The sequence below is a fragment of the Bufo gargarizans genome, chromosome 9 (genome assembly GCF_014858855.1).
Source record: "Bufo gargarizans isolate SCDJY-AF-19 chromosome 9, ASM1485885v1, whole genome shotgun sequence".
Lineage (NCBI taxonomy): Eukaryota > Metazoa > Chordata > Amphibia > Anura > Bufonidae > Bufo > Bufo gargarizans.
This window is the reverse complement of record NC_058088.1, coordinates 80981959-81007357: the sequence shown is the minus strand read 5'-3', so window position 1 is coordinate 81007357 and position 25399 is coordinate 80981959. Positions and strand designations below refer to the sequence as shown.

General features: G+C 44.4%; 1 protein-coding gene across 1 annotated transcript; it reads right to left on the bottom strand.

Annotated features, from left to right (window-relative positions):
• Positions 1-1592: 1592 nt before the first annotated feature.
• Positions 1593-25399, bottom strand: LOC122946411 (LON peptidase N-terminal domain and RING finger protein 3-like). The gene is made up of 9 exons (XM_044306021.1): positions 24690-25399; positions 10701-10819; positions 8393-8515; positions 7920-8069; positions 6511-6754; positions 5294-5381; positions 3347-3461; positions 2201-2322; positions 1593-1760 (listed from the first exon to the last, which is right to left on the bottom strand). Exons 1-9 carry the CDS (start codon positions 25309-25311, stop codon positions 1598-1600), a joined length of 1746 nt encoding a protein of 581 aa, XP_044161956.1. The 5' UTR covers positions 25312-25399; the 3' UTR covers positions 1593-1597.

Below are 25399 nucleotides of genomic sequence, written 5' to 3'. Positions count from 1 at the left end.
GCCATGGGGAAAGAAAGAGGAAGAGTGTGAACATGGTTTATATTGGAGGGAATGGAATATCTCCTGCAGTGCAAATTTAAGAATGCAGTGTCTGCATTGAAGACTGAGGCTACCGACAAGGCACAGGGCTGTATCATGGGGCTGAATGATGAAACAGCACATGCTCACTCTCTGTTTTTAAGGACAGTGCAACAGATTTAGGATTTCTGACACCGCTATTGGAGATGAAAAGGGCACTGGATTTACTAATCTGGTAAAACGAGAACTACTACAGTGTACTCCTTTAAAACTTAGCACTTAGATACCACAGAGGATAGTCACTTTGTGTACTGCAAATTTCTCCTACCACAGGCTGCACATACAAATGGCAAGCTGCATAGAGTTCAAGTGCTGACTATAAATATCAGACTACAACCCAAAAGCAGCACAGTTTCCCAAAAATAGATGTGATGGGTAAAATCTGACACCCAGAAGCTCATCCATAGGTTTTTGGATTTTGTTTAGGCAAAGCTATGTGCATGGAGCGTCTGTGGAGTCACACAGTGTCCCTACAACCTCACAGTACAGCTCGGTACCGTATCCTCTCCTTTAAGCAATTCTTCTGGGGGAGAATGTCTCCACGAAATTGCACAGAAGTACAGTATCTGCCCATAGATGTCATAATACAGATCCATACAACACAGATTTACACAGAGCCTAAGGCCTCTTTCAGACAGGCGTTGCGGGACAATGTGCGGGTGCATTGCGGGAACACCCGCGATTTTTCCACGCGAGTTCAAAACATTGTAATGCGTTTTGCACTCGCGTGAGAAAAATCACGCATGTTTGGTACCCAAACCCGAACTTCTTCACAGAAGTTCGGGCTTGGGATCGGTGTTCTGTAGATTGTATTATTTTCCTTTATAACATGGTTATAAGGGAAAATAATAGCATTCTGAATACAATAGTATAGTATCTGAGTACAATAGCGCTGGAGGGGTTAAAAAAAATAAAAAATAATTTAACTCACCTTAGTCCACTTGATCGCGTAGCCCGGCATCTCTTCTGTCTCCTTTGCTGAACAGGACCTGTGGTGACGTCACTCCGGTCATCACATGATCCATCACATGGTAAAAGATCATGTGATGGAACATGTGATGACCGGCGTGACGTCACCACAGGTCCTGTTCAGCAAAGGAAACAGACGAGATGCCGGGCTACGCAATCAAGGGCTACACGATTTTCACGCAACCCCATTCATTTCTATGGGGCCTGCGTTACGTGAAAAACGCACAAAATAGAGCATGCTGCGATTTATACGCAACGCATAAGTGATGCGTGAAAATCACCGCTCATGTGAACAGCCCCATAGAAATTAATGGGTCGGTATTCAGTACGGGTGCAATGCGTTCAACTCACGCATCGCATCCGCGCAGAATACTCGCCCGTGTGAAAGGGGCCTAAGGAAATAGATACTGGATTCACAAAAGCAGGCATGATACACCGGTTACACTTTACTTCTTTGTAATGGAATCATGACACTTAACATGCAGCCTATTACACAATAGTAGCAGGTATAGCTGATAAAAAGACAGTTGAAAACCTAAAATCCATTTGCTTACCCTTTAATAGAGTCTCCAATACACATGCCAAACTGCTTGGTACCAGTTTCCATGCACCTTCGAATCATCAGACGATAACAAGGTTCAAATATGTGCAGAGGACATGGGACTGTAGGGTAGGCCATGGTACACACAAATATGGGCACATTTGTGTTCAAGCTTGAAGAGAACAAGACAGGGACAATTGAGGTCAGATGAAATCACCATAAAATCTAAAAGGCTACAAAAAGGTGGATTACCCTGGTGGAAAGTAATAATGAGCTATGTATTATAGGCAGACACAACCCGATGGGAGATTTCACCTTAAAAGGTTGAAAATTTTGAATGCAACTTGTAATGATAATTTGTATAATACAGATGTAGCAAGCGCCATCCACACAAACGGTGCTCTACTCTATTCACTTAGTATTGGACTGCCGTGCTATGCAAATAGCATAGTGCACCCTTGAGCAGCAGTACATCTCTGCAGGTTGTATCTAATGTATTTACCATGATCACTCAGCTTATGTAAGCTGTAAAGGCAAAGGCGCACATAATTAGTTCACACCAGCTAGCGCACAGTTTCGTGGAAATATGGCTTTCTTTCTTCATGGACTTACTTGGAAAGTTCTGCTATTTCCTCTTCATAGACCATCTTCCGCTCTTTGAGTTCTTCAGGAAAGTATTTGGCAATGAGCTCTTCTATCAGGTCTGTTTTACAAAACGTTCTTACGGCCAGGTACTGAAAATGAACAAGGAAATATCAAAAGAAATGGAAATGATTTGTAATCTGCAAAAGTAGTGAATTTGAGAAATACTGAAGGAGCACTCGAGCATGTCTTCAATCTGGTTTAATGGAACATTACTACAACAGAAATTCCTATAAAGGAGTTTATGTTCACACCTGTGGCATATTTTATGTTCTTCTGTTCCAGTCTAGGAAGAGAAAAGTGAGGAGCACTGGATAAGGCAAAAGATCAACTGTGCCCAATATATTAAGGTTGTCAGGCTTTCATTATGGCGTCCACCATAGTTTCCATCTTTCTGACAGAGAAAATAGTTCAGCGCAGAGTTGCCAGACTCTTTAACTGAAGCTTCTAATGGAACCTCCATCTTAGATGTGAACCCAGCCTTAAGCAACAAATTCACTTGAAAATACACAAAACATTCCCGTGTTGAAAAAGCCTCTTTCTCCACTCATCAGGGTCCACACCTTCCCCCTCAACCCTCACTTAAAAAAAGCAGCAGTATGAAACACAGCAGCACTAAGCAGTGTAGCGGTTAATCTAGAGAAGGGGTGCAATCGAAAACTTACTAGAACCTTGAGCAGTACTTCTGTGGCTCTCTCTGCCTTCTGCTCCCCTCCCTCCCCATAGCCTTCTATTGGCAGCATGTTGCCTGATCACTCAGTGACGCTGAATAATTATTTTATCAATAAACTCAGAGTGAATTAACACTTTACGAGGCCAAGAGCCTGATAAGTGGAGAAAGAGGCATTTTCTCTAATAAGATATATTACAAAGTTTCTTATAGTTGCTTGTACTATTTGTTTATAATAGGTTGTTTATAATCAGAGCTATAGTGATCAGGTTCCACACTGAAATAAGGTAATCATTACTTCTTCTTTTCTGACTTGCACCAGTCCTGTGCACTTCCCCATGTAGTCACTATGTCTGACTGCTCATAACTCTATCTATTTGGTTTAGTAATGTGACATTTGCCAGTTGTTTAGCATTCACAATGCTTAAAAGTTCAAAGCAACGAACCTCACACAGGTCTTCTTTACACAATGGACACTTGGGGTTGTGGTCAAGGCATCGCTCAAGACACTTGAGGCAATATGTGTGTCCACACGGAGTAGTAACTGGTTCATATACCAACCTGAAATCAAAAGAGAAAACAACAATATCTTGCAGCAATATGATAGGTGTGTGTCTTCTCTGCAGCAAAGTATAGGTCTTTACTGAAAGGGATTCCTATGGATCAGTCCTAGAACCTTGCTCTGGCAGGAAAGCCAAGAACATATACACCATATACTCCGAACTGAATATCAAGTACATCTATGGCAATGTTAGGTGCTATTAAAGGGGTCATAGTCACGACTACAGCACAGACAGCATCGGTAACCATTTTACCTTAAAACTCTTCTTGGTCTGAATGTGAAAGTTTTTTTTGTTGCCTGAAAAGTAGAACTGGGTTAATTCCAGCTTGGTTTGTGGACTGGACACTGGGGCATTGGTTAATCCAGGGAAAAAGAGCACAATCTGCCCTTTTTAATAGAGGAAACAGCCTATGATAAGTAAGATTACATAAACTGTCTGTGAATAAGGCAGACTCCCAGTGTCTGAGTGTGCCACGAACATAGAAGCTCCTCTCTGCTCTACTTTCATAAACGTCTATATTTTAACTGAAGTGTTTGTGGACTTTCCAAATACCTGTAATAAAGATATTAAAACCCCTAAATGCTATAACATATATATATATATATATATATATATATATATATATGAGGTGTTAAACAGAAATACATGTGTACTCATTACTGATCATGATGACTGTCCATAGTTCAATTATATCATCATCTTTTACTGTTAAATAATATAAGTAAGGGTGGCTTTACATGGGCAAATTTCTCACAAGCACTCACCAGTCAGTAAGAAATCTGCCCACTCTCAGCCCCACGTGTCACTGGCATATATTTGGACAGATCCCTGTGAAATTAACATTGTGGCTGCATAGACCTAGATTTAATGGGAACCTGTCATTAGTTTTCACTCCCATCAACTGCCCCCTGACTGCTATACTTGACATGTAGGTGATTCTAAAGATGTCCATGTAGGATATAAGTCATTAACCCTACTTTAAGGCCTCCATACACATGCAATAGCTGTCTTCGAACAGCTCTCCCGACTCCCTACCAGCTCCCCCGTACACATACAGTTTCAGCTTGGCCAAACGTGTATTCAGTAGGGAGGTGGAGAAAGCTGCTGCTATTTCCGGGGAGAACTATATTCATTTTGCCTGATCCTTCTCTCCCAGACATCATCTGTTGGGGAGAGCTGAGAGCTCCCCATGCACATTGGAGTGTTGGCCAAACATGCTGTTCTCTGCAGGTTTGGACAACAATACACTAATGTGTATGGGGGCCATTGAAAAAATAAGTTTTAATGTTTTGCGCATTGTATGCAAATTGGCAGCTGGGAGTAGCCACAATGCAGAAGAGTCCTTCACTCCAGTCCCTAAACAAGCCTGCTCAAAATCTGGTTCTGTTTGCTATACTCCTGGCACTTGTGAAGTAGAAGTGAACCGTACTATTGCTTGACAGGCCCACAAGAACAGGCACATGCGAGATGAAGCCGGTGAATAGTAGAGTTCACTGCGCAGGTGCTGGGAGTAGGGTGTACAGAGCATCTGAACCAGACTTGACTGGATGTAGCATGGAATGACACATGCCAATCAAACCCAGAAGGGTGTGTTTAGGGACTGATTGAAGAACTGTGGCTATGCCAACTGGACATTCCTCAGCAAATTAGCACACCACAATGTCTTTTTCTTAGGTAAGTTTCATCAGGTATATCTTACACGGGCATCTTTAGAATCATGCAGCAGCCACTAGAGGGAGCTTACTGCATACTGTTATACATTGAACTCAGTAATAAATTGTCATCCCAGGAGGTCATTTTTGGAACATTGCCATAAGAAAGACACCTTACCTCATACAGAGAGAACAGTCCAGATCTGATAGGTCAATGTAAAAGACAGACGAGTCTTGGTCCCCACTATTAGCAGACGTTGTTACATCTAGAAAGAATGAAATAAAAACCTGAATTTAGTTAACTTCCGCACTAGCTTGATGTATGCCCTCTTCATTCTCAGGTAGTGCTGATTCTATCCATGATTCATAAAAATAAGTACTTGTATTGGTATCAATCGGAAAAGTTGATGTATGCTCCTTGAGATGCCATATCACTGAGGCATAATATTAAAAGTTGACTCAACAGGAATTGTCGCGCTAATCGTAGATAGCAAGCGGCGCAGTACACAACTAGATGTAGGTATCAAGTAAAATCAGTTTTAAGTCTAGTTCAAATGAGTTTCAGGGTACACGGGACCCCTTTATGAAGTCTGTGTATCTGGCACGGACGCCAGAGGATGAGCTGCTGGAGGGCACAATCCGGCTAAGGTGCAGAAGCACATGCAGCGTCCGGGATTGTCAGCGCTCAGCTGCCCACCAGCAGCTTATCCTCTGGCGTCCAAGCCAGATACTGTACACAGACTTGATAAAGGGGTCCCTTGTACCCCGAAATGCATTTGAACTAAAAATAAAAAAATGATTTTACTTGATACCTACATTTTACTTTCTACAATTAGCTCGACAATTCCAGTCGAGCTAACTTCCAATATTATTCTTTACCCCCCCCCGGCGGTTTGGCTCCTGCCCCATGGGTTCTCGATAGTTCCGGCTGCACCGACCAGCAACTTTTCCTTCTTTCGCTCTTACTGGTGTTGTGCCCAGGACAGCACAATGCAAACAGGTGAGCACACTACATCCTCCTGTGAGGAGCACATCCTACTGTATTCACCCTATGAGCGCCTTTCTCTCTTCAGCCACATATCACTGAGGCATCCTCCCCTAGAAGCATACAGCGGCACCCCGAGTGCCAACAGCTTTATAATGCAGAGCTATGGGAGAGCTGTGTGCCTCCGGACAGGTGTCTTAAGGTCTATTTATACTGCAGTTGCAGTGTATGTTGGAGGCATGAGTTGGGAGGACTCTCCCACATATACTTCTGACATTGACCATAGGAAAAAAAAAACTAAAAAACATTACAAACCCCAAAATCTTAACTATAGACACCTATTAATTGAAAAAAAATGTATATCGTGCTATGTAATTTTTTTTGGGTGCTATACATTATGAAGGCCTCACCTTTTTTCAGAATCTTGCAGGGCCCCTCTGTTATTTTACCCTCACTTGCATCATCTGAAGACAGCTTCCTCTTTAACGTATTGGACATTAGAGGCAGCTTTAGAGACGTTTCTGTTGATGAGGTCTTCTTGTTCTCTACATCAGTTTTATGTTCTGGAGGCTGCATTAACTTCCATGAGGTTTTACATCCAGTTGGGCCAACTTCTTCTGGAAATATTATGGACTTTTTATACTCCACATTAGCCTGGTCATAAAGAGGTAAATTATTAATTTATTTGGCTTCAACACACATGCAACATTACCATTTCATGTTCAAAGGGTTTTCTCGATCACCGCCAATCACTAGAACTCGGGAAATCAGTCCCTTCACACCTGGCTATCACTGGATAGCGGATAGGTGTCTGATCAGTGGATGTCTGACCGCTGGAGACCCTAATAATCACAAGAACGAGGGCTCTGTGTGCACTGCCTCTCCATTCAACTCTATGGGACTGCTGGAGAACAGTGCCCCACCTTGAATGGGGAGCACACCACGCATCTTATCGATATGCCACAAATGTCTAGATGGGACAACCCTTCTACCATCAAACTTGTTTTATTTGGACTGTTAAGGCTCTATTTGACTGCCCGATTTCCGGGCCAATTATTGGGGACTAGCGTTCATATGAGTGCCCGTTCCCAATAATTGGCAGCCAATCACCTGATCAACAAGCAAACGCTTATTCACCAGGTGATGGGCATCTTCCATAAGGATAAAAGATGCCCAATTATCGGCAGCACATCGATAGATGAATGAAGGGGGGGGGGGACCAGTCTTCCCGCATTGTTTGCATCATCCTGTGTAATCACTGCCAGTATGTTGGGTAGTGTAATATAGCCGGCATTGTTCTGTCACTCTTTGAAATCCAAGGTGCTTTCTAAGCCTTTACTTAGAAAGCGGTGGGCACCCCTGGATGTCAGAGTGACAGAACAATGCCTGCTGCTTTTGGAAGAACCTTCTTTCAATCTTTCAGACTTTACGCTGCATGTAATGTGCTGGTTCTCCTGGGCTGTAAGGACATGATCTCAGCATAATGAGATGAATTGTCACATTGTGACTCATTGCTTTTCCTAGCTCAGTGAGCTCATCTCCTTACAGTCTCTGCTGCTGTGGATGTCTTGTTGATCTGCCAGTGGGTGATATAAAACCTCTGGGATATACCAATGATCTCACCGGCTAATAATAATAATAGAAGACTGGGTGCAGTAGAGAGAGAAAACCCTAGTCCTGAGCCTGTAATCTCCCACTTACTGATCTACAGCGCTACAGAAGGTGTTGGCGCTATGTGTATATAGATTAATAACATAATATTCTGTAAGAAACAACATATGAAAAAAAAATCATAATGAATGCAAATCTTGTTACTCACCCTATATAAACTCTGGGTGTTACTGCTGTAGTCTGAGGTGCTTTGTGAATTCATAAGACTTCCCTTCGTCCGTGATGGATGTGGCATCATCTGCAGGATATCTGGAAAGTCTCCCTGACTGTGTCCAGGACTTAACATGTTAAGCAGCAGCTGTGGGAAGGATTGGATAATAATGCATTTATTAAAATGAACATTTACATAAATATGTGTGCACCTATTTGGAATGTAGGATACAGCAGTAATCTCTTATTAGGCACCATTCACACAAATCCGTCACATATTCCGCGGTGGAAATCCCTCCGGTTTTGCAGACCCACTGAATAGAGCTAAATGGTGGCAGAGATACTGCAGAAGAGCTGATTGGTGGGGGTGCAGGATGTCGGACTCCCAAAGACAAGATAGCGATGGCCTATCATATTATTAGTGGGGTTTACTAACAATGTGTATGGGTAGAAACATCATTCTTACATTACCTTCTGTGCTTCTAATTTCGCCCTCTTGTTCCCAGAATCAAGTACGAGACAATAAAGGAATTCTTTTAAAGCATCTTCAGGTTTTCCCAGGTTGACCAGTGCTTGTGCTTTCCTCAGATGCCCCTATATTTAATAAAAAATAAAAAATAAAAAAAAATAAAGAAAGAAAGAACTATGGATTACAATTTAGCAGATCTATGTGAAAGTACATGCTATCACTGCACTCATGAGAAAATTTAAAGGGGGTTCCTAGCACCCTGATGGTATGTCCACAAGGCAAATTCAGAGGCAGAACGATCACTAGCAGATTACTAGCTGAAAACTGGTTGGTTTTAGTGGCAGATTTCTAATTTGGTGGAGGTTTTAGGCCACCTGCAGGTCAGTGCACATAAGATCGGCACAAATTTCCGTGCGGATTAGATGTGGTTTGGCCGCAGATCTCACTCTATTGAAACGGGTGAAATCCACAGCTATAATCACAACCATAAAGGACATGCTGCGGATTTGGAAATTAGCGTTATGTCATAGACTTTGATCGTACTGTACTATACTGTGTTTTTTTTGCATGGGAAAACTGCATGTATTCCACAACGTGTGCAGACGGTCTTAGAGGAGTTTTTACAAGAGTATTAGAAGAGTATTAGGTTGAGGTTCCTCTGCTTAGTCATTGACTCCTATGAAATCCTCAATCAAATCTGCTTCCAAGCATGACTTTTCTCAAGTGTTTAAAATCAGCTACTGAAAAATCCTTTACCATTTCACACATTGTGCACAAGGTGGAGTTTTTAACACTAAAGTCAATGGGGAAACTGTTGGGGAGTTTTGAATTCTGGATTTAGCGGCTGCAAAACCCGTTTTCCGCTGCTGAATCAGTGGCAGATTAGTGGAAGATTTCAGCCATGTGAACATACCCTGAAACTCACTGCAGTTCAGAGCTAAATGTAAAGAGGTGGTCTAATCAGAGATCCAATTTACCAAGGTCCCGCTCCTAGCAATTCCAGAAATCAGCTTATTTTGCAGAGAGAAGGATCAAAAGGATCACATGCATGACCTCTCTCTACTGGCAGCTGGAGGCAGCCAGGATTTTACTGACTATGGCTATGCAGGGTCATCGCTAACGCTGGGCAACAGGTGAACAAGCCCAGCACCTCGGATTTCCGGGCAACCGCCTCTTTCAACTAAATCTGTGTCCTCAGGATGCAGACAGGGGCGGATTGGCCATAGACCTTACAGGGAAATGTCCTGGTGGGCCAATGCCCAGGAGGTCGCCCAAACTGCTGTGATCTGCATCTCACCTCCGAAGCCCACTTCTCCATATCTTATTCAGACAACTGGAGGAGAAGGAGGAGACAGATGGGACAGAATTTTGCCCTGCCTTTTGTCAATTTGGACCCCGCTACAACATGAGGCAACTTTTAGTTTTTTTTGTCCAGGGCCACTTTAAGTTCCCAGTCCGTCCCTGGATGCAGATGCTGCTGGATACAGTTGGATAGTATGGTGGAGCAGGGTGCCGTCAGATTCTTGCTCTCCCATTCTATCTCACAGGCTACAGGCCACTTTAAAGGGGTTCTCCAGGAATTAAGAAAATGAAAATACTTAAATATTACTTTATTATAAATATATTCCTAAATATCTTCCATTAGATATAATGGTTCATTTCTTCTAGGGAGCAATCATCAGGGAAAATAAAATGGCCGCCATCCTTTTAGTACACACAACCTGTCTTGATCACACATGAGGACAAGTTACTTCACAGCACTGAGCTAGGGAGCTGTCTCCTCCTCCTCTCTGCTCGTCAGGGATTATGATCCTGAATACAGATGATAAGACCTTTAGCTGAATCTCTGTAGGAATGGAGTTCATGAGGAGACATGAAGTACAGAGAGGAGGTGGGGATGTGGCTAATGAGGGGCAGCTCTTGTTATGCAGTCTATCTATCCTAGACCACCATGTATCATGAATATCAACACTAATAACCTTCACCACTCTAGACCACCAAAGATCACACATATTAACCTCTAAGTCACTCTGACCCTAGGCATATTACAGGAGTACTATCCACCTGCCTACTCAAAAATGTTGGGGGACATGAAAGAAGTTGGCCAAGTGAGTATAATCAATTTTCCATCTTCCTGGCACCATTGCACTTAGAAACCCCCTTTAAAAATTAAGTGTTAGCCCCCAGTATTATGTTGTATTGTATACCAAACCTTGATACGTTCTAATGTTGTTTAGTAGTAGAAATTATCAGTTTCTGCCCTTAATAGTATGCATGTGATTATAGAAATGAAGTTTCCTGAGTACTTACTTTTAGCCAATGTGGCTGCAGCTTGCAAGCAATTTCAGCATCAGTGAGTGCCAGCTCATAGGACTTCAGACTGAGGTGAATCATAGAACGGTTGCTATACAGTAAATGGTCAAGTGAAACTGCAACAAAAAGCAACAGCAAAATCTGACATTAATGGGAGCGAACACAGGAGTTGCTGCACTATTAGAATAATTGTATATAAGATTTTATTATTTAAATGAGTTATTCTTGCATGTCCTAACATTGAGTACAATCATCTCGAAAGCTGATAAAACCCAACTGTTAACCATACTCATGCTAAAACACAAGGCCACCAGACAGAAAAATGTGGATTAATAGACTTCGATTGGTCTGGTTTGGAAAAAACAATTCTTAAATACCCTATTAGAGAATTCTGCATTCAAGTAATAAGCATTTATGGCACTGGACTCCTGCTCTCCAAAAAGTTCTCCGACTTGACCTGTAGGCAGGATAAATTATGTTCGGTTTAGAATTTTATGATCCTCCTAACAAATAAGGTTGTCCATAATAGACATCCACTTCAACCTGTCTTTACCTCCTGACCAACAAGATTTGCATGGTCAACTCTATACAAAGTTTTTCTGTTCAGCATTAGATAGATTGCTCACATAGTCTTTGCTGGCGGCATCGAGAAGTGCTGGCTGATCACTTTTTCCAGGACATTTAGCACTTCAAAAGCAAAAAAAACTAATAGTTGAAAGATTATAATGAGAGTTGCTGATATCATTCGCTTACTGTATATGAATGTTTCTGCAAAAACGCTCAGCGATTAGCTATTATCAAATGCCCAATAACAGATTTACATCTTGGACCAGATTTAAATGGAAGGCCATCATGGTTTAATTGCTAAGAATTCTCTAGCGCATTTTAATAATCTGTTAACCAGAATAAGTGCCCTCAGGTGGTCGGAAGATTTCATATACATACCCAAGTATATCAAAGTGGCTAGGTCAGTAACGATGTTAACAGAATGGAAGCTCATTAAGTTCCAATTAGCATTTTTCCATTACAGTATATGTTCCAGCAGAGTAGTCATTTGGGAAGGAAAGTCCATTTACAATTTATAAAATTAAGTGGGTCTTCATTGTGTCTATGCCATGAGACATGTGTCTCAGAACAAGCAAAGTGAACTCTAGTCAGAGGACAGGAATTGGTCCACACTGGGGCTCCTTAAATCTCAACCTTCTTTATCCTCAAGGAAGTTATGTTCTCAGTATGCATGGATGAGAACTCAAAGTAGGGCAAAAGTTTGGATTTAAAACCTTTTTCATTGAACAGCAAGACAGGACAGGAGTGAATTAAACTTGTATTCTTTATATAACTTACGGCGCAGTGCTAACCTGGAACTTTTAAAAATGAGCCATCTTCTCAGTGCTAGCCCAATGTTCCCTCTTGGATGGCGCTTCCAAAAGTAACACCCAAGGCTGGGTTTACATGGAGAATTTCTGAAGCAGTTTTGAGTCATCAGAAAAAATGCGCTGGAAAAGCTGCATGTGTTTTTACAACTTTTTTTTTTGCGGATCCATTGTAATAATGCCTATCCTCGTCCGCAAACTACAAAAAAAATAGGACATGCACTATTTTTTTTTTGCGGGGCAACGGAACGGACATACTGATGTGGACAGCACACGGTGTTGAAATGAATGGGTCCGCATCCTATCCGCAAAAAAAAACAAAAACGGAATGGACACGGAAACAAAATACGGTCGTCTGCATGAGGCCTAAGGGCTCATGCACATGACTGTGGTTTTGGTCCACTTTTTTGCGGATTGGATGCGGACCCATTCACTTCAATGGGGCCGCAAAAAAATGTGGGCAGCATGCTGTGTGCTGTCCGCATCTGTATGTCTATTCCATTTGCAGACAAGGATAGGGCAGTTTTACAGACGGTAGGACGTTCCGTTCTGCAAAAAGCGGACTGCACACAGCCAGTATCAGTGTTTTGTGGACCGCAAAAATGCCTATGCCATTTGCATGAGCCCTAACCGAGAAGCAGAAAGAGGTTCCCTTTAGGAAATATCTGTGAAGGGTTGGACGGTACTCTCCTCAATGGTTGGGCTGTGATAAAAAGCTGGTCAAGTCATGCTGCAGTCAAGTCACCACTGAACCAAGTCGTTGTGGCAGGGGAAAGAAGAGGTAAGTTGCTCTCATGATTGTCTTTACACACAGGCAGTTTTAGGGTCCATTTACACGTCCGTAGAATGGGTCCGAATTCATTCCGCTATATTGCGTAACGAATCCGGACATATTCATTCTCTATGGGGCCGGAAGAGATGTGAACAGCACACAGTGTGCTGTCCGCATCTGCATTTCCGGAGCGCGGCCCTGATCTTCCGGTCCATGGCTCCCGAAAAAAATAGAACATGTTCTATTCTTGTCCGCAATTGCGGACAAGAATAGGTAGTTCTATCGGGGTGCCGGGGGGGGTGTATTGCGGATCCACAATTTGAGGATCCGCAATACACTACGGACGTGTGAATTGACCCTTACTATGTACATAGTTTATTACTTGCAGCCCTCCCCGGAGCTCTGGATGCTCTGCGGCCAGAATACAAATCCTTGGTATAGGAATGAACAGCAGCCTGGTTCTAGGCTGATGAACATGGGAGCAGCGTACACTGTTGCACGCACTGGTTTTCGTCTGGCTAAACCCTGGTGCTCATGCTGGAAACAGGCTAAATTCCCGCTGGATCCCATTATAGTCAATGGGCTCTGACAGTGCACGGCTCTATCTGACTGGGCTGGATATGGTGAACTCCGCCAGACTGTTACTTTACTGTTACAGCCTGCTAGATAGCTTTAGGGTATATGCTGATAAGAAGCCTAAGCTATAAGGCAGAATTCAGATGGACACCAGTCCGTGTTCCAGATGGGTTTTAAACGGACTATCTATGGACGGCGTCTGCGTGCAGTCCATTTTTCTCACACTTGAATGAATGAGTCTTGTGGTAAATTCGGAGCAGAAGGGTGCAGGCTGCCATGTTCTCAGAATGGACTGATGGTCCAGGAAAACTGCTCAGTGTACACTGATAGCCCCTGGGCAGTAAGATCGTTCCTCTGAATGATTACTCGCTATGGCACTCTCCTAATATTGCCAATGGTTTCTATATAGTAGCTCTCTGTGGCATCATTTGTCACTTCAATGTGAAATTAGCTCCGGCTGGAAAATAACTGTTTGTTAAGTGCCTTTTCACACTAACAGAAGTCAACAAAGTGTGTTTCCGCGGCAACCGGATCGGAATAGATGAAACCTAATAGTAAAGTATTCAACCGGTTCTTCCTCACATTGCGCTGTCACTACGTTCATTCATAGGAATGGAAACATAAACCAAACAATAATTCAAAAAAGAGAATTAGATCGCACATCCACAAGCTTAGCTTTTGATCTATAACTGCTTCTCAACAAAATTCACATCGCTTCTCAGCACAATAATCACTGTACGGCCCCCTATACTGCATACTATATAAGAGGCATTAGTGTACTTTTTGATTAAAAGGCATAAGCCACTCACCGCGCCAAGGTTGCCTCTTGGAGTGGGACCTACTAAAAATTTGGTGCGGCACTGCCTGGCGACCGCCGGCACCACAGCTCTGCACCAGCAGGCGGCGGGATACAGCTGCCAAACAGCACCCCTGCTGCCTGGCAATCCCACCCTCGCACCGGGTCCCACCAACCCACCAGCGCAGCGCCACAGCAACAACAGCCGCCACCCAGCACCGCGTGAACAGTTGTCAAATTTAGAGTAGGTCCGACTCCAAGAGGCAACCTTGGCGCGGTGAGTGGCTTATGCCTTTTGATCAAAAAGTACACTAATGCCTCTTATATAGTATGCAGTATAGGGGGCCGTACGCCTAATTATTGCGCTGAGAAGCGATGTGAATTTTGCTGAGAAGCAGTTACAGAATAAAAGCTAAGCTTGTGGATGTGCGATCTTATTCTCTTTTGAATCATTAACCAAACAATACGCGAGAGAGTGCCGGCTTTTACTGAATCTGTGCTTGTATGGGAGGCTGTAACATCTTTAATAATTCCCTCATTTACCATCTAAAATCTGAAAGACTCAATTTATGACAGAAATGATTCAGGGGGATCAACGTCCCTGTAGCTGCAGGGAACACAGACATTTGCAAATCGCGGATCCGCAAAACACTGACACCAACCAAGATGCTGCCTTTTTTTTTTTTTTACTCCTTCAGAAATGTCCTATCCTTGTCCGCAAAATGGCACAAGAATAGGTATTTTTCATCCATGTGCCATCTGCATTTTTTGGGGGATAGCACACGGTCCCATTTATTTGTGCACCCATGTGGCCAGGGTTGTCAACTGTCCAGAAATTTTGGGACAGTCCGTAAAAATAAGTGACTTTTTTCCTCTGTCCATGAAAAGAAAAAGATGTGTGTGATTTTTTTGAGGCTGGTGGTACTTAACTGGCTTATTTTGGTGGTGGTGATCATCATTTTATAGCTCGCCAGTATAGTGAGCTACAGACATGTATCAATCTTTATCTTTCATTATGGTTTTCCAATTTGTCCATAAAAAACATTGGCTGTCTGTGATTTTGGGATAAGTTCTCCAGAACAAACAAAAATTCTGGTTGGCAACCCTGCATGTGGCTGTTCTCCAAATTATAGAACATGCCCGAATCTGGTCCTTATTGCAGACAATAATAGTTATTTCAATTGATGGGACTGAGAAAAATGCAGAATGCACGCAGAAGTTATCTATATTTTACAGATCCCTTGTCTCCGGACTGAAAATCTGACACGGCCTTGTGCATGACGGCCTAGACCATAATATAGGCACACTTTACAGTGTATATTACACCTGGGCCCATCAGTTCCACCACCCCACAATTCTGCTAAACTGGACTTAGCTCACATCTGTACTAGACAGATGTTTCCTCAGCCTTTTGGAGGATTCCCAAAAAGCCGAAGTATTGCAACTATACTAGCCTTGTCTTAAATCGCGAGGGTCCGATATATGGATGATATTATCTTAAAAGGATTATCCCATGATTAATGCAAACAATTTTAATCAGATTGGATGTAGAACATGACAATTTCTTTCTTACGAATCTAAAATCAGTCCTGTACCCCACATGGATGCAGAGATCTCCCCATTCATTCCTGCAACTGCTCTGCTAAATATATTTCAAGCGGACAGCTCAGTGGGTGTGTCCTTTCTGCTGCGGCTGGTGGCAGTTGAAGGATGAAACTGAGCATGTGTGTCCACCTCAATGAGGCGGACAAAGAAGTTAGAAAAAGAACAAACAGCAGGTGGCAATATACTGACAGACAATATACTGACAGACTGGAGCTATAATAAATTTTTAATTACATGCAATTACAAAACTATTCAGATGCAAGTTCAGTTTTTAAAAATACAGAATATTTTTAATGGGACAACTCCTTAAACCAATATTTACAGGAGCTTGTAGTCATATTTCTAACACCTTGGAATCCACCCATCATGTAGGCAGTCATCATGCCAGGCCCTGTCAAAGTGTAGAGGGGGCGGCAGTTACAGAGAAAGCGGAGCCTCTAGGTGTAATGACAACACAACTGTTGCTTCTAGAGGTCCATTTGCATATAATAAGCCATCATTTTTCTGAGTAGTGCTGGTACATGTGAACATGGGACCAGCACCCAAGGTAGATGTATTACTGCTACTCATCAGAGAAAGTATATCATATACTACATATACTAGACTATCTGATTTATCACTTTCTGAATCATGGGCCGATGGTATGTTCACAAGTATCAGATTTCCCAGATCGACGCTGATAAGGCACTGGATCTGCATGAGCATTAGCCTTCTTCAATGGGGCTAATGTGCGGCTTCCCACAGATTCTGTAACATGTGCTTACACTGGATGTGTAATGTAAACAGATTTGATAAGGATTTTGGTCCGAAATACTTATTAAAGGGGTTGTCGCATCTCAGCGTTTATGGTGTATCGATAGGATATGCCACAAATGTAAGATAGGTCCAGTCTCAGCTCTGGGACCCGCTCCTGTCTCAAGAACAGGGCCCCCAAGTGAACAGAGAGCAGCCGTGCATGCACAGCCACTCTCCATTCATCGCTATGAGAGTTCTCAAAATACCTGAGCTCAGCTACTTTCGGTAGTCCAGTGCTCCAGATGGCGACCAAAATGGTTGCCAATGCGACTTAGAATTTACAAATGGCGACAAGACTTTTTAGTCAACTGCAGAGCTGTGGCGGAGCACAGGAGATGATAGTTCTCTGCCCCACCGCCGATGTTCTTCTCAACAGCGCAGTGGAGAAGGAGTCGCTCCCTCCCCACTGTGCTGCTGCTGCCGCCGCCGCCAGTAAGAATAGAGACTGGAGGAGGAGGGGAGGGGCTGTGGCCACTGCGCCACCAATGAAGATAACTGACCTGTTAATACAAATACAGGAGGCGGGTGCCGGAATCACATAGCCAGGACCCAACCTCTATGACAGGGAGCTGCGATCAGCGGTAGTTAACCCCTCAGGTGCGCCCCCCACCCCCAACGCCCCAGTATAATAAACATTGGTGGCGCAGTGCGCTCCCCAACCCCTCAGTATTAAAGTCAATGGTGGCAGTGGCCACAGGTTCCCCTCCCCCTCTTCATTGGTGGTTCAGTGGCAGTTCTGATCGGAGCCCCAGCAGTGTAATCCTGGGGCTCCGATCGGTTACCATGGCAGCCAGGACGCTACTGAAGCTCTGGCTGCCATAGTCAGCTCCCTGCTGCTGTGTGTACTATGCACAGGGCAGCAGGGAGAGTGTGAAGTCCTATTCACCCTGATAGAGCTCTATTAGGGTGAATAGGACAAGGGTTCCAGCCCCTAAGGGGGCTAATAGTAAGTAAAAAAAACAAAAAAACACACAAACACTAAAATATTAAGTTTAAATCCCCCCCTTTCCCAATTTTACATATAAAATATATAAACAATAAATAAATAAACATATTACATAGCGCTGCGTCCGAAAAGGCCAAATATCTCCTATGCGGTGAATGCCGTAACAGAAATGAATAAATAAAAACCATGCGATTTGCCATTTTTTCGTCACCTTGTCACCCCAAAAAATAGGATCGGACTGTTCTATTATGTGCCGAACATTTCATAAAACACGGAATGCACATGGCTTTTTTCTGTGTTTTTTTTTTTGTTTGTTTTTCGCGTGGTATTGAGTATCGCAATACTTTTTTATGGTGTCGAAACCGAATCAAAATTTTGGTATCGAAACAACCCTATCACAATACCAAAATTTGATTTGGTTTCGATTTGGCAACTAAAAATTTAATTTGGCTCCTAAATTTTTCAGTTCAGGAGCCAATGGCTACTAGGTATTTTTTTTTAGTATGGAGCACTGCAGTCCCATAGCAGTGAATGGGGAGGTAGTTTTGCTTTCATAGCTTGCTCTCCATTCACCGCTGTGGGATTTCCAAAAACAACCATTCCCGTTTGCTCAGCTGTATTCGGAAGTCCAGTAGCAGTGAAAGAAAGAGTACCACACATGTGCGGAGTGCTCTTCTTCATATCACGGGCCCCATTCTGGAGACAGGAGTGGGTCCCAAAGGTAGGATTCACATGTACCTGACATTTGTGGCATTCCCTAGCAATATGCCATAAATGTTCAGATGGGAATACCCTTTAAATCCTGAATGTGGAAATGGACCCTCAGGCCAGACACACCAGCGAGTTGAATGTGATAAACTCGATAAACTTACAGCGTGTGTCAAAGTGAGGTCCCGTTCTGACCTCTGCTCCTCAGACAGGGTTGCACAGTATTGTAACGAATTATAATGCTGTGTGACCTCGAGAGTCCTGGAATACACTGCATTAGGGCTCGTTCACACGAACGTATTTTGCGTTCCGTATATGGGCTGTTTTCTGCGTTCCGCATACGGTCCGTATACGGAACTATTCATTTCAATAGGTCCGCAAAAGATGCGGACAGCACTCTGTGTGCTGTCCGCATCCGTTGCTCCGTTCTGTGGCCCCGCAAAAATTATGATTTTTTTTCCTATTCTTGTCCGTTTTGCGGACAAGAATAGGCATTTCTATAATAGGCCTCCTGTTCCGTTCCGCAAATTGCGGAAGGCACACGGGCGCCATCAGTGTTTTGCGGATCCGCAATTTGCGGACTGCAAAAAAAATGGCACTGGTCATGTGAACGAGCCCTTACACTAACAGCGTTAGGTCAGTGTAATTCAGTAGTTTTAACAGCATTATAAAGACTCATGCACACAAACGGATTATTTGTCTGTGTCTGTTCAGTTTTTTTTGCGGCCCATATGTGGAGCCATTAATTTCAATGGTGCCGCAAAAAAAACGTATGTATTTCCGCAAAATAATAGAACATGTGCAAAACGGATGTAACATGGACGTCCCCCTCTTTTTTTTTTTTTTGCGGATCCATGATTTGCGGACCGCAAAATACAAAAGTCATATGCATGAGCCCTAATGCTGTGCGATCCTGACAGGAAGGGGCCAGAATGGGACCTCACTGACACACTGTGCGTTCTTCACATTTAACTCGCTCGTGTGTGTCCGGCCTTAAAGGGAAAGTGTCATCAGAAAATGACATAGTATAAATCATGTTTTTTAAAGAATCTAAAAAGAGGAACCCCCGCCGATGACATATTGATAACCTATCCAGAGCATAGGTCATCAGTAGAAAAGTCTCGGAAGACCCCATTGATGGAGGCACCACTGTGAATTATAGACAGAATGGCAGGGATGTCACTGTATAATATCAGGCCTGGATTGCTCACATTGCTCAGTTTCGGAGGCTCCTGTGAGGGCTGCCAGTCGGCTGCATTGTCTGTTCCAGCTCCAGATAAGCTCAATAACGTCGCACACTCGGTTTTACACAATCTAAGTCCATCCTGATAGTTCTATTGTACAATATGTACACAGTAACTCAGCAATCGAGTTAAATTACACTTATTGTTGGAAAAGGTTGAAAATGTTTGACCCAGTTCTTTGTTACCTCACAGGTTATGCAAGCAGAGAAGAGAGAGGAGGGGCAGGGAGAGCTGGCAGACAGTAGATTCTTCATGGTTATGTAACGCTGCTCTCCTGCCCTACTTTCTCAACATAGCTCCACTTCCAAAGAACAAACCGGTCATGCTTCTTATGAAGAGCCTGTGGTGCACCAGCGAGTCTGCGGCACACGTGCCAGCTCAACAACATGCAGTACTAACCAGGCGAAAGTCAACACTCAAGTCCTCCGCAGTAACAATTCTGGAGCACTCATCTATGCTTGTGACTTCGACTGTTGAGCCATTCCTAAATTATTCCTGCGAGAGGTAGATGAATGGATTGTCAGCAGTGTGCTGTCCCTGCACAGTCTAACACTGGCAGCACTGATTGGATAGTGTCAGACAGTATAGGGAGTCCCCACCAAATGGATATTTATTGCAGACTGCTGGAAATGCCTTAATAAACTACTAGTGGGAATAACAGAGGGATGGCACATCATTATAAGAATAAATGTTCTGGAAGTTATTACATGGAGAATGCAAGTAGTTATTAAAACAGACGTGTCAGGGTGTTTAATGCCCGATGTCTTATATACCAGTAGGCGATTCTATGCCATAAATGTCTACAGAGTCGAATTTTACTAGCAAGTTATATCCGACACGCAGTTCCCCTATATATTTAGGGTACTTTCACACTTGCGTTTTTTTCTTTACCGGCATAGAGTTCAGTCACAGGGGCTCAATACCGGAAAAGAACTGATCAGTTTTATCCCCATACATTCTGAATGGAGAGTAATCCGTTCAGTTTGCATCAGGATGTCTTCAGTTCAGTCGTCGAAAAAAACTGAAGACTTGCCTGAATGCCGGATCCGGCATTTTTTCCCATAGGAATGTATTAGTGCCGGATCCGCCATTCAAAATACCGGAATGCCGGATCCGTCCTTCCGGTCTGCGCATGCGCAGACCTTTAAAAATGAAAAAAACGGATCCGTTTTGCCTGATGACACCGGAAAAACGGATCCGGTATTGCAATGCATTTTTCTGACTGATCAGGCATTTTCTGACTGATCAGGATCCTGATCAGTCTGAAAAATGCCTGATCAGTCAGAAAAAATGACATGCGTTTGCATACAGTTTGCCTGATCAGGCAGTCAGTTCAGGCAACGGAACTGCCTGCCGGAATCAAACAACGCAAGTGTGAAAGTACCCTTAGCTGCTGTATCTAAGGCTACTTTCACACTTGTGGCAGTGTGATCCGGGCGGGCAGTTCCGTCGTCAGAACTGGCCGCCGGATCCGCCGATCTGCCGCTGACTGAAAGCATTTGTGAGACGGATCCGGATGCGGATCCGTCTCACAAATGCATTGCAAGGACGGATCCGTCTCTCCGCTTGTCATGCGGACCGATGGATCCGTCTTGTACATTTTTCTCATTTTTACCGATCTGCACATGCGCATGCCGAAACGACGGATTCAGATCCGGCGCTAATACATTTCTATGGGAAAAAATGCCGGATCCGGCGTTCAGGCATGTCTTCAGTTTTTTTCGCCGGAGAGAAAACCGTAGCATGCTACGGTTTTCTCTTTTGCCTGATCAGTCAAAACGACTGAACTGAAGACATCCTGATGCAAACTGAACGGATTACTCTCCTTTCAGAATGCATGGGGATAAAACTGATCAGTTCTTTTCCGGTATAGAGCCCCTGTGACGGAACTCTATGCCGGAAAAGAAAAACGCAAGTGTGAAAGTACCCCTAAGAATATGTTCACGTGCTACAGTTATTTGATGACAAATTCTGCCAGCATACTATCCTCATTGTAAGGACTCAGGCACACAACCATAAGTACCTTGCGGCCTGCAAATTGCGGATCCGCAAAATACAGATACTTTTTGTGGACCCACCAACTTTAATGGGTCCATGGTCCACATTTTGCAGCCAAGTATGGGACGTTCTATGACAGATCATCCGTGTGCTTTCCACATCCGTATGTCTGTTCCACAAAAAGAAAAGTGTCACAAAATGTGGACCACGGACCCATTAAACTCAATGGTCTTGCAAAAAAAAATAAAAAATGTGGCCGGCACACAGACCACTTCTGTATTTTCCTGATCTCAAAATGGACACGGCGGTGTACATGAGGCCTGGATCTGAATGGCTTTTTTATGTGCAGAGTTTCAACTTTAATTGCAATGGGTAAAATCTGCAATACTTTATAAAATCAGTTTGGAATGGGTATTGGTGGGAAATATTTACACCATATTCCCGATGTGAACATGGCCTTATTCATTTGGATAATGAATGTAAAAAAAATCTGAAAGCTATGAATACTGCCTGTTCTATGATCTTCTATCTTCATTCAGCAGGACCTGCGCTGACGTCACCGCGATCACCACGTGGTGAGCGCGATTACATCATCAAAGGTCTTTTGGCAGGTCCTGAAAGAAGAAAAAAATAAGAAAATGATGCCGGCTGCACGAACAAGAGGATGAGGCGAGTTATTTTTTTAATTTTTTTTTAACCCCTCAAGCCACATTTTAGTAAGCATTCTGTTTTAAGAATGCTATTATTTTCCTTTAGGACCATGTTTCAGTGAAGAAGTCTGGGTTCGGGTCTGGGTACCACATTCATTTTTTTCTCACGCGCATACAAAACGCATTGCACTCGCGCGGAAAAAAAAGAACATCGGAACGGAATTGCAGTCAAAACTGACTTCAATTGCGTGCCGACTCGCCCGGGTTTCCCGAAATGCACACGTGACGCATACGGAGCAAATCCGAGACGTGTGAAAGAGGCCTAAGCATGGCTGATGCATTACTATGTGGGCACAAGGCTTTACCTGCAACCTGGAAGCCTTGGCACTCCAAACAGGTCACGATCCCCCACTGTGGACTCAGGGGCAGCGCTTCTCTTCCTCTCAGCTGGTCTGCCAGGCAGGATACCAGGGGCTCCAGCTGCTCCACACACAGCTTCTTGTGGGCAGCCGCTTCCTGATACAGAGGGAGAGCGTCCTGCAGTTTCCCCGAGCATGCCAGGCAGTCTGCCCTCCTGAGCAGCAGCCCCCAGTCCGCCACCCCCAACTGCTGCCTCTCATAGATCTCACACGCCAGCTGGAAGTTTTTGGTTTGAAAGGCTTGTGTGGCAAACTCCAGCATCAGGCTGGCACTGCCTCCCTCCTGGGTGCCCATGCTGCCCCCTGGCCGAACTCTCACTTCACCCCCGGACTCTCCACTCGCTACATTCCTGCAATACGGCTAATAAGAATTCTCCCAGCCAAGCGTTATATATCACACTGCTATATGGTAGATACACAATAGTCCTTCTTACCTAAAGCATAAAATCTCATACACAGTACCGTTACTAGAAAGCTGCAAGTGTTAGCAAGGCTACGGCAGATCATTGCACTCAGGTTATATAACCGCGCTCCGGGTCGTTTGTTTCCAGACGCTCTGTATCACGGTGAAAGGTTTCTGACTGTGAGGACTGTTAATATTATACAGATGCTCTCTCTATAATCGGACATGTACCTATTGGTCATAGGTCCTACCATGGGATTACCCCTGACAACACTTATGTACACCAAAAATGAGTTACAGTACCTTTGGAACATCCACATTCATTAACCTTTTTGGTTGACAAAGATGTCAGTGGTGTCACAGTCAAAGGGGTTTTCTTAGATTTTTTTTTAACTGATGACCTGAAGAAAACCGGGCTGAGCTGCGATACCAAGAACACCCGCTATACAATGTACAGTGCTGGGCTTGGTAAGCTGAGAGAAGGCCGCGGCGCTACTGCAGACGCCGGTGCCTTCTCAAACAGCTGATCGGACCCCCACTGATCAAATGCTCATCAGTTAAAAAAAATCTTGGAAAACCCTTTTAAAGCTCTGAACCTGGACATTTCTATCCCCTTTTTTCCCATGTTTCATGCTCCGATGCGCTTTTTCTGGAGATTCGGTGACGGACCGGGCTCTCCATGGGCTTCCACCTAGCAGTGAGCCCGGTGACGGCACCGGCACTAATGGGCGGACAGCCCATTAGTGCCGGTGACGGCACTGGGAATACTGTTAGGTGGAAGCCTCCACCTAGCTTACCCATGGAGAGCCCGGTACGTCACCGGATCTCCAGAAAAAGCCCTTGCACGATACAGCGCAGGGCAAGGGAGAGCGTCGGAGCATGAAACAGTCCGATGCTCATGTCAGAGGGGCTGAGTGGGGGAAGAAGGGGATATGTCTGGGTTCAGCTCTGAACCCAGACAACCCCTTTAACTGTATGGCAAAATTTCAGTGGCACAGATGGACAACAAAGGTCACCGTTTTAGTCAATACTCTATAATTTGTGTCAGGATGGAGATACCCCACGGTATGACAAGGGAAAATGGTCAGAGGCATCTCTAGGGTACGTTTACAGTTGCATTTCTAAATGAGGCAGAAACCAGGAATTTATACCAGAAAACGTCCGGGTCCCATTATGGTCCGGCGGTAAATGGTAGAATCCAGCAATTCCGCATCCGGTAACTCCAACAGGCTGCCGCATCTGAGCACATACCTTTAGGGTCCATTCACACGTCCGTAACGTGTTTTGCGAATCCATGTATCCGCAAAATACGGACACGGCAATGTGCGTTCCGCATTTTGCGGACCGCACATCGCTGGCACTAATAGAATATGCCTATTCTTGTCCGCAATTGCGGACAAGAATAGGACATGTTCTATATTTTTCGGGAACGGAATTGCGGACCCGGAAGAGCAGGTCAACAATTCCGTATCTGGGCAGCACATCGTAAAATGCGGAATGAAATTGCGGACGTGTTAAAGTGATTGTGAGCCAAAACCGGAAGCGGAGCCTCCACAGAGATAAGGTATAATGGAGAGATCGGTACCTGTTCTGTGTTTGGACCCGCACCCGGTTTTGGCTCGCTGGGTTCATGCCAGGCTATCACTGAGAACCGCCACGCTCACCGTGTTCGATCAGCACACCACAATACCCTCTTCTTACCTAAGGAGATTGCTTCGTTGTATCTGGCCAGTGCATCTTGTAACTTGCCGTCTCCAAGGAGGGCATTGCCTTCGTGCCTGAGCTTGGCAGCTTGGACCTCACAGGGGAACCCCTTTGCCATGATGTTACTGAGGAGCACATTGACTCTGTGATGATGCTGGGTGCCCTCCTGGGTCACCGGGCACATTTTACACTGGCTCCTACCCCTCTGGTTCTCCAGGCACTTCTTACAGAAGGTGTGCCCACATGGCAGGGTCACAGGCTGGTACAGGAAGCCTTGGCACTCCAAACAGGTCACGATCCCCCACTGCGGACTCAGGGGCAGCGCTTCTCTTCCTCTCAGCTGGTCTGCCAGGCAGGATACCAGGGGCTCCAGCTGCTCCACACACAGCTTCTTGTGGGCAGCCGCTTCCTGATACAGAGGGAGAGCGTCCTGCAGTTTCCCCGAGCATGCCAGGCAGTCTGCCCTCCTGAGCAGCAGCCCCCAGTCCGCCACCCCCAACTGCTGCCCCTGCAGCTGCCTCTCATAGATCTCACACGCCAGCTGGAAGTTTTTGGTTTGAAAGGCTTGTGCGGCAAACTCCAGCATCAGGCTGGCACTGCCTCCCTCCTGGGTGCCCATGCTGCCCCCTGGCCGGACTCTCACTTCACCCCCGGGCTCTCCACTCGCTCCATTCCTGCAATACGGCTAATAAGAATTCTCCCAGCCA